Here is a 13,398-nt window from a genome sequence, read left to right as displayed (position 1 = left end):
GAAGTTAGAAAACAGCAAGATACTAGGTTCTTACTGGAAGGCAGCAGTGAGCAGCTGAAGTGAAAAACAACATCTAGTATAGATGTATGGGCTGCAGATTTTCATTGGATAAATGGCAGAGCAGCTTAATCATACCAACATTCAGTTGAAAATGCAATATTTTTAGCTGCCCAGATGAGAAGGTATAAATGTAAAGAATACAAGACTAAACAAATTACTGAAAAGTTGCAACATTATTTGTACCTTAATGTATTAATTCAGCTAAATATACATTGTGTGCCTGGCCCATTTCACTGTAATTTCAAACAACAAAACACAGTTTATAGAAAACATTGATAATTTAGCTACATAAAATGAATAGGTACTCAAAAGAGTAATTTTCCACCGTGGTTTCATAAAACCTTTCCACAACAGCTGCCTCCTCTTACTTTTCAATGAGGATAGCAATTGCCATCCAAAAACTGTTTATAATTATTAATCATAAGACGGCACCCGTGGCATCAAACTTTCCCTATCATTATAATGAGAAATGCAAGGTGACATTTAATGTTTTATAGAAAACGGATTATTTTGCAAGGAACTAAAAATAATGGTTTGTTTTCATTGTTTTCTTGTTATCATGAGTGTTAGAATTAAAACTACTCTAAAATATTTCACTGAATTCATTCACCGCCAGCCAACAGATAAAATCTAGTCTTACAGCTACTTATTGTGAAATTTTGAAAGGTATCCATGTTTTTTTTTTTAGAAAATGCACTTTTCTTACGGTGTAGTCTCAAGGTTGTTGTTTTGTTATTGGTGTTTTGTCATTGTTGCTGATTGTTTGTTTTATTTTTGTATCTTAATTTTCTTCAAAAAACAAGACTCCAGTTCTTTTAATTCTTTATGGACCTTGTCCTGGTTTCAGCTAGGATAGAGTTAATTTTCCTCCTTGTAGCTGGTAGGGTGGTATGTTTTGGATTAGGATAAGAGTGCTGATAAAATGCTGATGTTTTAGTTGTTGCAGAACAGTGCTTACACCAAGCCAAGGACTTTTCAGCTTCTTGCTCTGTCCTGCCAGCGGGCAGGCTGGGGTTGCAGCAGGAGCTGGGAGGGGACAGACCCAGGACAGGTGACCCAAACTTGCCAAAGGGGTATTCCATACCCTCTGACGTCATGCTAAACAATATATAGGGGTGGCTAGCTGGGATGGGGGGGCAGCTGCTCAGGGATAGTCTGGGCATCAGTCAGCAGGTGGTGAGCAATTGCATTGTGCATCACTTGTTTCGTACACATTATTATTAGTAGTACTATTATCATTATTATTTTAATTATTTTCCTGTCTTAATAAACTGTCTTTATTTTAACCCACAGGCTTCACTTTCCCATTTCTCTCCCCCATCCCAGGGAGGGGGGGGGCACGGGTTGCAAATGGCTGTGTGGTGCCTAGCTGCTGGCTGGGATAAAACCACAACAGACCTTAATAATCCATCCTCATCTAGTTATTCCTGGTTTACAATAAAGTCCAGCTATAGCTGGATGTTAAATAATTCTATTTTTATTCCTTAGGATCCAAGCTATGGAATATAGGTCATATATATAAGGCCATTCTTATTTTTTTCAGTTGCATTAGCCTTTGAAAACTTTCCATGTTGTCTAAAATTACTGGAGCTAAAGTGAAATAAGTATCACAGATTAAAAACACTAACTGCTCTGATATGTGGGAAGCCAAAAATGTAATTTTAAGTATGCATTTCTTTCTTTACTGTTCTGGTTGAAAGGGAAAATCAAATATACTGTGCAGAACACACTGTTACACCCATATATTCCAGGAATTTATGCCAAAAATGTTTTTAATTCCTTATTTCAGTAGTACTACAGTATAATTTCTTATTACTTCATTAATTCAAACAGAAAACCACATTAGGATGTTTTACTCTGTTAGAAAGCCTTCAGTGTTAAGAGCAGTACTGAAATTATAATATTAGCTCTTCAGTTTTTTAATACAGATACAGCCTGGTAAAACTTCGAATGAGGCATGCTTGGAAGTGTTGAGGATAGCTGGACAGCCCAAGGTGTGTGGCTGAACTGTAGGAAAAATTTGAGTCTGAAAAGGTAGATAAGAAACCTGAGTACTCAGAGAAGCTATGATGGGATTAAATGCAAAATGCAACATAGAACACTTCTGATTGTGTTTACTGGTTTGCATGGTATGTCTCACAATCTTTTTCATATCATATATTCATGTCTGTCAACAGTTTAACTTAGCCAGTATCAATCTTGGATGAAGAGCTGTTGATGCAGCAAGAAGTTAACATTTTTTAATGTGGTGCTGGCAAGAGGAGGTCGTAACAATTTATAAACAGCTTTTACAACTGATACATCAAAATGTGTCTAGTCTCAGGCATTAAAGATAGGAATACAAATACTAAGTTAACTTAAAATATTTTGCCATATCCTGCCTTTTGCATATACATGCCATTCCACAGTTGCAACTGAGCTAAGAATGTGCTTAATTTTTTCTTTTCAAACTTTAAATTCAAGAGCTTCATCTGAGAGTTATTTTCTTACCTCATAGGCTGTTTACAACACTAGTCATTTTCATCACCATTTTTTTCCTCTGCTTAATGGTATTACCATTCATGTATCAGAAGGAGGATGCATTAATACAGTCTAGGGCATGACTGCCAATCTTTGAAGTCAAGAAAAAAAAAACCCACACCAATGAATAACAAACCAAACAAAAACAAAACAAAACAACAACAACCAAAACTACTTATAAAAAGCATACATTGTTGCTTGCTCCTTAACCAATGGAGAGATATGAAGAATCATAAATTCTGATATATCCAATTCCTGTTATCACAGTTTTACACTTCTCATTTATCTTGTTCCCATAATCTTATTTAAAATATTGTTAAAATATTGCTCTATTGAAAAGACTAAATGTTTTAAATTTCTCAATAACACAGTAGTAGATCATTCTATAAGTCATTTGATGCACTGCACACAGGTAATATTCCTAACAGTAATTTCTGAATGGGTCTTGATCCCCATCAGATTGAGACTTTCTCTAAAACTAAGTCTTATAAAGTTACCTATAATGGAATAATTCAGCTAAAATACTACATTTTGACAATATAAACTACTGAACAAAGGGTCTCATTGAAAACACCAAATAACCTTAAATATGGGCAGTGACACCTAATCTTTCCGTAATAATTAAAGAAAAAAAATATGAGAAAGAGATTGTTGTAGGATTACTGACATGACTATAGAAGCTATCCTGTGTGTAATATAAATCTTGAGCCTTGGAATGTAAAATATTCATAATATCTTATGCCAGTGCCTTTATTTATTATAACAGATTATTTGGGAAACTTTAAGTTTATTTTAAAACTTTAAAAAGGAACTTTTTTAAAAATTTCACAGAATAAGAGAACGTCAGGGATTGGAAGGGACCTTGAAAGTCCAGTCCCCCTGCTGGAGCAGGAACACCTAGGTCAGGTCACACAAGAATGAGTCCAGGTGGGTTTTGAATATCTCCAGAGAAAGAGACTCCATAACCACCCTGGGCAGCCCGTTCCAGTATTCCGTCACCCTCACTGTGAAACAGTTTTCTCTCATATTTCAGCAGAACTTCCTATATTCCAGCTTGTACCCATTGCCCCTTGTCCTATCATCAAATGTCACTGAGAAGAGCCTGGCTCCATCCTTCTGACACTCACCCTTTACATATTTATAAACATTAATAAGGTCACCCCTCAGCTGTTCCTCATAAGGGAGATGCTCCACTCCCTTAATCATCTTTGTAGCTCTGCGCTGGACTCTCTCAAACAGTTCCCTGTCCTTCTTGAACTGAGCGGCCCAGAACCGTATTTAATACATGCAACATTAAAGCACATCTTTTACAGGGAGCCCGTACAGAGGGCACTCAGGATTTGGCACTAGGATAACATTGCAAGCAATCTCCATGTTACTACTCAGACTTACAGACTGAATCTGATCAACTTGTCAGGGAGCACATGCAAGTTTGTGTAGTATTTCACAGATCCATTCTCAATTCATTCTTCTTGTACATTTATTTTTCTTATACGCATTTTATGCAAAACTAGTAAGTGCGTGCAATTAACAGAATGCCATTTGTTTTATCAAGTTATGCCACTGATTAAAGAAGGGAAAGAAGATTAAATTTTAGAACTATAATCGCAACATAATCAAGAAAAATAAAAAATAGAAACATTAATCAAGGAAACAGGAAAATAAAGAAAATGTCCAGTTTGTTTGGATAACCTTCTGAATTTCCCAGTTTAAAAAATAACAAAATCAAATAAAAAAGGATGAGAAAACAAACAACAAGAACTTTCATCTCAACTGAGAGGTCATGCAAAGTATTTGGTATTTTCTGAGTTTGTTTCTTTATATTAAGAGAATAAGAAAAGGACAGTATGTCAGATTAGGCTGTAGAGACCAATTTCACTAGCTAAGGAGTCAGTACACAAGGATTCTCAATAGACAATCAAATTTTAATAATATATCTTATTGCTTTATGTGTTGCAATTTTGTTCTTGTATTCAGCTTTAACCATATTCTTTCACCCTTAAATTTTACCTGATGATTAAAAATGTCTCTTCCACAGCATCTTATTCCTCTGGGTATGGAGAATCCATCATTATGAGATAGTATAACAACTATGAACGGACTATGGAGTTTCCATGAGACTGCAGACAATTTGTCTCTGCACTAACCCTCTCACAGGCAGGTAATACAAAGTTATCAGGTTACGGAAAAGTATGTCTCCATGGTAAGTAAGACAGTGGGAAGAAACTGAGGTTACTCAAAGTTCTTCTTACATTGACTGCTGTGAATGATCATCTCTGCCACCATGGTAGAATGTCAGTGCATGCAATGATTTAACAACTACTTAAAGCAGTCTTTCATTTTTCATTTAATTCATCATTACCTAACACAAAGGGGTCAACATACATAGTACACAAGTATGTGTGTACACAAGAACACACATAGATTATTCACAGTGTAACAGGTGATAAAACCTGTCTAGTCTGACCCTTGCATAAAACAAATTGGAATCAGATACCTCTATGAAATAAAGTATAGAAAAACAACAACAAAAACATAACCACTGCCTTGCCTTGTTTTCCCTTTCCTTTCCTTCTTCTTTTTCTCTCTCCCTTTCTTTTCCTTCTTTTATTTCTTTCTGTTCTTGAAGATACTCTGAGTTGGAAGCTGAAGGCCAGAAAGAGAAAGGCCAGAAAGAGAAAAGATTTCTGTAACCACAAAAATAATTCTTTTCATGCTAAGACCTTTTATTGATACATCAAAGTAATTTTAAGCACACTAAAGCTTGATACTACAGGCCTGAGAAAGATCAAAGACTACCAGAAACTAAAACAACTTCAAGACAGTTAAAACAAACAGTGAATTAAAAATGGAAGTTGTATTAAAGGAGGAAAAAACTGGAAACAAATCAATGTTCTGCAATGAGCATCAGTGTTACTTCAGTCCTCGCAGAAGTTTTGCTAACTTAACAACAGTGCAGTTCAGTTTGTCTCACAACAGGAATAATTTTCTTAGTAGAAGACCTAGGTATCTTGTGGTATGAAAGAAAGGAAATGAAAAAGGAAAAAAGGAAGATTTTCCACCTTTCTGATGTTAAATGGAACTCTTGCAAATGCTTGTTTTTTATTATTTATTTATTTTTCTGTTGTTTTTGATTGGTTGTTTTTCCAAGTAGAGCTGTTCTTCAGGAAGATTATGTCTTGGGATTTCAGGTCTGACAATGCTATGTGCTTTCTAAAAGGCACCAGCAGGCAACAGGTTACACTGCATTTTATACATATATATATATATATATATATATATATAAAAGAAAATATACGCTAATTCAATTTCAATTTTTTCCCATTTAGAAGAAGAAATTTGAAAGAAACAGCTCAGAGCTCAAAGCTACACCTAATCATTTAGAAAAAAAATCCCTTTGTCTTCATAAAAAATTTTTTCACAGCTGCTATATAAAAAGATCTAATTTTGATGTCAGTTGCTTCAGTAAAAATCATTCAATAGCAGCTCTATGATCCTTAAAAGACTTTTCCTGAGATATGCTTAAATCATGACTTTCACTGTTGAATGTCTGCACTGCAAGGTGTTAGAAAAAGAACAAAAGAAGTGTGACTTGCAGAGATTCCCAATATACTTCAAAGCCTTATATGCTTAAAAAGCAGCTATGTAACCACTACCACTCTTTGAGATTATGAGCCCACAAATCAATAAAGTAAACCACTGGCAGAGATCTCTGATTTAAGGAATCAGTTGAATGAAAAAACACTGGAGAGCTGTGCAGCGTGGAATAGACTGAAAGTGCATTTTTCATATCTGTCATATTGTGTAATACTGTGCCAGGCTGGAGTAGAAAACAGCATATTTCAGTCAGAGAGGCAGAGCTTATTATTCCGATTGTAATATCACAGGATATTGTTATGTTACTTTGATTATTCAGTATGCATCGTGCTGTCTAAATCTGTCAGACTGCTAAGTCCTCTAATACAACACTGCCCTGCATGACAGATGTGCCCTTAGTCACACTAAACCTTTACTACTCATCATCATTACCTCCCAGGGGAGATAAAAGTCATATTCTCAAAGAATTTAAACAAACAAAAAAATACTAAATAGTTCACATGCAGACAATTTCTTGTATATGCCTTTCTCAAAACAACATGATTTTAAATTACAAATGCTCTGATGAACCGCTTGTATTCATAAGCAAGATTCCAAAATACAAGGGTGATTCTTTAATCCTTCTTCAGAATATATGTATTTTTCTTCTTCAAGCATGTCCAAATATACTATTCTGGCTCACCTAGTTTTTTGGAAAGAATGCTTATATTTGGTTTTAGTAAAAGAATACAGTGAATTACATATTATTACAATATAATATATACATATATATTATTTTCAGTAATTTGCAGGTAAGAAGACTGAAATGACTTCACAATAATCCAAGAATATAAAGTGTACTGAATGGGGTCTGTCCTATCTCGGGTTGTGCATATTTGTCTTGCCATTCTGAACTAACTATTTTTGAGAGATGATGCTTCCACTGAAAACTGACTCATTCCTATTTAATCACTGATTCGGTCTCAATTTACTTGGACATATCCTTATATCCTTCATGGGGTCAAATTCAATTCAGTAACAACCCTCTCTGAAACAAAGCCTAAAAAAGTGGAAAAAAGCTGTTAATAGTGCTGTTATTAGATTCTGCATTCACATGTAAATGTAAAATTATCTTGCTCTTGGAAGTAAAGCTACCATGAAAGTTAATCTTCCTTTTTTCTTGGCAAGTAATACTGGATTTCACAGTAGCCCCACTGATTTCCTTTAAAGCTCCTGGGACTAGGTTAGTTCTTTCTTACTCTCACTTATTAGTGCTTCCTCAGATCACACATTTTAGCAATTCAAATATAATTTTTAATAACAATTCACAGATCAACAATGAGAGTAAAGAATTTTAAATTGTTGGGTTTTGGCAGCTTTATAGATACTCATTAAATAAAGGCCACTACACCATGATGTTAAGACAAACTGGATTCTGCTGAATATCTATTTTCCTGGATTTAATAAAGAAAAACTATTTTAAATAAACAACATACTAGGACACAAACAAAGATAAATGTAAACTACTGAACATTAAAAAACAAACAAACAAACAAAAAAACAAAAAAACTAGAAAACTTTATCTTTTGCATAAGATAAAGAAACTTCTCTAGAAATTTTATTAGGTCTAGAAGGGTAAGTGAAAAATCTGTACATTTTCTACATTGTCTGGAGTATGCTTTGGATTTCAGCAGTCCCTCAAGTAAAACCTTCACACAAATCTTTGAAACTGGAAAGGTTTTTCCCCTAGCTACATAGAAGTCAGATAATCTTCTCTGAAGGCAACACGAACCCAATGAAATCTATAACTTCTATATTAATGTGAGGAGTTGATTGTTTTTCACGCAGCCAGTGAGAAGAATCAATGCAGAAATAGACTATTTTGAGCGATGAGGCAGAGTAAGCTGTTTCCTCAGACTTTATTCTTGAGTGACTTCCCAAATAAGTAAGTGAAGTCAATGATATTGATTTGTAAAAATTTCATTTTAAACTACTCTGTCCTAGAAATACAAATGTCCAGAAGAAATCAGTGGGCATCTGCAGCATCTCTACTGTATGTATATATACTCTACAGCTGTAGCTCTCTCCTCTCTTTTCCACCTTAGACAAGCTAAATACAATAACAATATTAAGGAAACAACTGCAGTAGCTTCTAGCTTTTGCTGAGAAGCCGCAGCAACCAGGTGATGATGTACTCTACCAGCCTGCTAGCAGCTGGAGGAGAAGGGCTGCCAGCACCAGCTGTTTGGTGCATCAGCCTGGTTGGTCTGTCACTGTGGTGGTGCCAGTGGAGCTCTGCTTCACTTGCTGTGAGTTTGCCAGGACTTTTGCCCTGAATATCATTATGTCTTTGCTCATCTATAACAGGATAGAATTAATTCACAATGACAAACGCTTCAGTAAGGTCCCCTGGAACTTCCTAAAGAGATCCTGTGTATATTGGCCTTGTCACATTCAGTGGAGAAAGTTACTAATGGCTAGTTTCACCTTCCGTATAAACCTGCATACATCTGCATATTCAGACTTTTATTTCAAATCCTTGTAAGAGGTCTCCCTTACTGTAAAAAATTTAAATCATCTTTTTAATTTTTATTTTCTATATAAAGGGTGAATTATCATTCATCCTCAAAAAAATATCTTCAACAAATGTTTTATATCCTTTGATTATTGTTCCTTTCCTATTGCAATACCTAAAATTTCCTTTTTTTTTTTTTTTTTTTTTAATAACAGAAACAATCTAAGTGGGATTAGGAAATATATCTTCATAACAGCATAAAAATAAAACTTCTGTCTTTCCTTTCACCTGATTTTTTTTGCTTACTCCTTAGAAGGAGTAAGCAAAACAAACTCCTTTGTTCCAAAATTAAAGTTTCCTTCTGTCTGTGAGTCAGTATGAGTGCTGAATAAGATGGTGGGGACCATCACCACTAAAACAGACACACTGAACTTTTTCTTACCGTAATTTTGCTTCAAAATATCTCTTACAATATACTTCTCTTGCACCTGCCATGAAGTATAGTAGGAATATCTCAAAATATTACTTTCAGTAAAAAAGTTCACCAAAACAATTTATATCCCAAGATTTTATTAGAGACACCGAAGAGAAGGTAACAGCTTTGTGGCTAGTAAATTGCACCATTGATTTGAACTTGGATAATGAGCACTTCCTGTACATATACAGGTGAGCACAAATACACAAACTCATTTGCAAAAGTTTCTGCTGCATCTAAAATTGGAATATTTGGCCATTGTACTGGAATACTATTTAAATGCCCTATGGTGACATAGCATGCACAGGGAGTTGAAATATACACATTTGCTACACTGATAATAAATTGCTGTATTTTATTCACGATAAAAATGGTTTTAAACTTACTTTTACAAGCATTTAGTTTTTTTTTTTTTTTTTTTTTTTTTTTCTTTAACATGCAACAAACAGCATGGCCAATTTTTAAAGAAGGTACCAGTTTTTATTTGTAACTGAATAATTTTAAATAGGTTTTGCTTTCTTTCATTTTTTATGTCATCCCACAATTAGTAAAGAAAATGACATTTCTAAAGAAAATCAATTATATATTCTGTGCCTTTCTACATCAAAAAGACAATTTAATACATGCATACTTTTGCATTTTCTTCCCACTTTGTGTTGGCTGCTATTTTTTGGTGGTTATCATTCTATCAGAATTATAGGGTTGCAAACATGTAACTACTGATACATATGACAGCAAAATAATAAAATAGCTCTGATATGGAGAGTGTCAAAGAGAAAGGTAAAATGGAAAGAAGTTTTAAAAAGTTTTTCTGTTACTTTTCAGAGAAACATATTTTGGAATAGAAATGGCAAATGCATTTTTAAGAGACTGGAACAACAACAACAACAAAAAAGCTGCACTAAGAGGTGCCTGGGAGACACAAGCAGTGAGAGCTCTTTCAGTCTACAAGCCACTCTAACAGAGCCAAACTACTCTGCTGAAGCACACACACCTTAACAGACACCAGGTATTCAAAAGAAAGCAAATTTTTGATTACCTTAATCAGAACCTGAATACATCCTGCGGCTTTTGATGACTTAAAGTACCAGAAGCTCATCATGCAACTCCCGCTTGACTCTTTCAATCTGGAACTCTTCACATGGGCTTTTTCATCTTTTAGCCCTATTGCAGTGGCCTCAAGATATAGGAATTTTCCTGAAATGAAATTACGTATTCCTGAAAAATTGTTTTTGACATTCAAATTAGATTCCATGACCAAAATTCAGCAATACAAATGCAGAGATATGAAACATGGTTCCCAAATGCATCCTGTGCTAGTGAACCTCTACCTAGGTTAAAGAATTATCCGATAATTTTCCTTGTATACTTGTTATATCAGGAATAAGCTGGGAACAGAGAATAATTCCATGTTTCCCAGATACCTTGGTCATATCTCCTTGTTCAACAACACTAGTTACTATTTTGACAGTATATCATATAATGCCCACACAGTGATAAATTTCACGATTAATTTTTTCTGAAAGATGACCTTCAAAATATCAAGTCAAGCCATAGAAAAAAAAACACATATAAATCATTAGGTATCCCTAAGGATTCCCATTACTTTTGGTCAGCTGTACTCATTATTGTATGAACATTAAATCAAATTTAAATTATTTACTCAGAGGAAGTTGCAAAAACAAATGCCTACAGTTAATATATTCTGAAACTGATATGCTCCCTGAGTTTCCCATTCCTATTTTAATCAGAAGTATAATAAGTTCTGTAGGTTTCTGTTTGTTTGTTTTTGTTTTTTGTTTTTTTCCTTTGTGCAAGCAACAAACATATAGTTCACATAACATAAGCATTGTATAAACAGCACACTGACAAATTATAACTGCACATCAATAGAATTTTGTATATGAATTAGAGATAAAAGCCCCATGGAGTAAAAAAACATTCATTCTAACTTTGACACTTCTCTAGCTCACTTATGGCTATAGATGTTTGCCATAATATTAGGGGGTGAGAACATTGCTTCATCCCTGAGGCCACGCATAGTCTTAACAAATGTAGTGACATTTTTGAGATAAATATTTTATTTTAAAATATACGTAGAAAACACAAATGAAAATTTATTTTTTTCCACATCTGCTGTTTTGTGTGTTAAAAACAGCCACGTACATAAACACCATGAGATATCAAAAGCACACCATAACATGGTGTTGATGTTTGCTAGGAAGCTTTGGCTAGGATGGATTGAGTGCTTCACATGTTGATGTTTATATTAACACCTATTTCATACTAGGAAAATGATTTCTGTTTGGAGGGAAACACACAAACAAATAAAAAGCTACCAGTCTTCCTTGGAAGGAAACTTGACTGAGTGAGGGGCAGACTCGAGATGTAGTATGCTCTGCCTGACAACTGGTCATGGCTAGCCAAGCCTGGCTAGGAAGTAATTGAAAGTCACTTAATTCCAATGAGGGTGGGATAATTCTAATTCTAAGCAAATTCTCAACAATTTGATGTTGAAAACCGAGGCACTAATTAGGGGAGCCAGAAATAAGCAATTGCTAGGTGCAAGCTCAAGAACTGTGGTTTTGGAAGTAAGGGCTGAAATCCCTCTTTCTTTGTACGAGGACCAGAAGGATCCCTGAATAACACAGTCTCTATCCCATAAGAGAAAATTTCAACAATTGAACTGAATTTTGTTTTGGTTCTCTCATGATGAACACACTTATTAAGAGCTATCAGTTCTAACGATACAACCATCACCTTTAAACTTTTGGCCACAGTAAAATTGTCAAAAGTGAAATGAATTCTGCCTCAGCGTGGCATTATTGCAGTTGTTTAGTACTTAAAGGTGGCTTGTAAAAAAATGGAGAGCAACTTTTTGCTCAGGCAGACAATGACAAGGGGAAATGGTTTTAAACTAAAAGAGAGGAGCTTTAGATTAGAGATTAGAAGCAAATTCTTTACTCAGAAGGTGGTGAGGCTCTGAAACAGGTTGGCCAGAGATGTTGTGGATTCCCCATCCCTGGAGGTGTTCAAGGCCAGGTTGGATGGTGCTCTGGGCAACCTGACCTACTGCGTGGCATCCCTGCCCATGGCAAGGGGATTGGAATTAGATGATCTTTAAGTTCCCTTCCAAACCCAAGCCATTCTATGATATGATTCTATGATATTTGAGAGCATGATATCAAGACTATAAAACATTTTATTCATTTTTTTTAAAGCCAATTCAATATATACAACACAGACATGCATAAATCTGTGCTGTACCAGAACCAGATATTCTTAAAGATAAATGAAAGATAGTCCCTACATATCTTTGGTTTTATTTAATTTTGTCCTACACATCCTACACCTTCATGCAACCCTACTGTGGCATATTTCATATTAAGATCAGGTCTGAGCTCAGCTTCAGTAACAACTTTGCTTGGGCTATGGGAACTTCAAAGACAAAGGAAGAAGGCATGGAGCCTGCAGCAAGAATGAGAAGAGGCTGCTTTGCCAGAACAAGTCAAACAGCTGCACTGTTGCCTATAACGGAGATCTGTTTGTTTAAATGTATTTTCTTTAAATTACCCCAAATTGAACTATAAATAGTCACTGTTGCTAACTTCAAAATTTCAGATAATTTCTTAACTCCTAAATAGCCATTTTCCATCTCTTATCAGGTCACACTAGATACGACTATGGAGAATAAAGAAGAATTTTCCTAAGGTAAAAAAAGAATTCACAGGTGTCCCCATTAATTAATTCTCAGTAAGAAATTAAAATGTATTATTACCTTTTAAAAATCACCTCTGTTAGTCATTTTGTTGCCACTCAGAAGTACTAATAACCAGTATGCAAGATATTGTATACCAGTTTGTTTGTTTGTTTGCTTGCTTTCCTTATGTTCAGAACAGAATTACACACTCTGACACGAACTGGAGCTTCCTGGAAATGAGCTCAGACTCTGGAGGAGTGGGACCCAGTGGATCTCAGATCTGAGCTAGTGTACAGATCTTTGCAGGCTGCACCCAGATCAAATGCCTCTCTAAACAAATTATCTTGCTGTACTCATACAGAAATAGTTAAAGGCGAAACAATTAAGAATCATTTTTTTTTTCCTAACTTAAAATCATTTTACAACAGTAATTAATATTTGGATACTGTTACACATGCCATTTTTTAAAAATGACACCCTAATTAGACATGTAGAACCCCCCTGTTGCCTCTGAAGGGAGGTATGAGAAGATCCACGAAAACAATTACATCT

The 13,398-nt window shown here is 35.0% G+C and overlaps 1 protein-coding gene across 1 annotated transcript in view; it reads right to left on the bottom strand.

Annotated features, from left to right (window-relative positions):
* The window catches only part of MALRD1 (MAM and LDL receptor class A domain containing 1), a 258,192-nt gene that overhangs the window by 113,527 nt on the left and 131,267 nt on the right, over nucleotides 1-13,398 (bottom strand). The window contains exon 28 of the mRNA XM_038174819.2: nucleotides 10,186-10,343. Coding sequence (XP_038030747.2) covers nucleotides 10,186-10,343 — 158 coding nt within the window. The remainder of the gene's footprint in view (nucleotides 1-10,185; nucleotides 10,344-13,398) is intronic.

Source organism: Anas platyrhynchos, chromosome 2 (genome assembly GCF_047663525.1).
Source record: "Anas platyrhynchos isolate ZD024472 breed Pekin duck chromosome 2, IASCAAS_PekinDuck_T2T, whole genome shotgun sequence".
Lineage (NCBI taxonomy): Eukaryota > Metazoa > Chordata > Aves > Anseriformes > Anatidae > Anas > Anas platyrhynchos.
The sequence above is the reverse complement of the archived record's forward strand: the minus strand, read 5'-3'. Positions and strand labels throughout refer to the sequence as shown.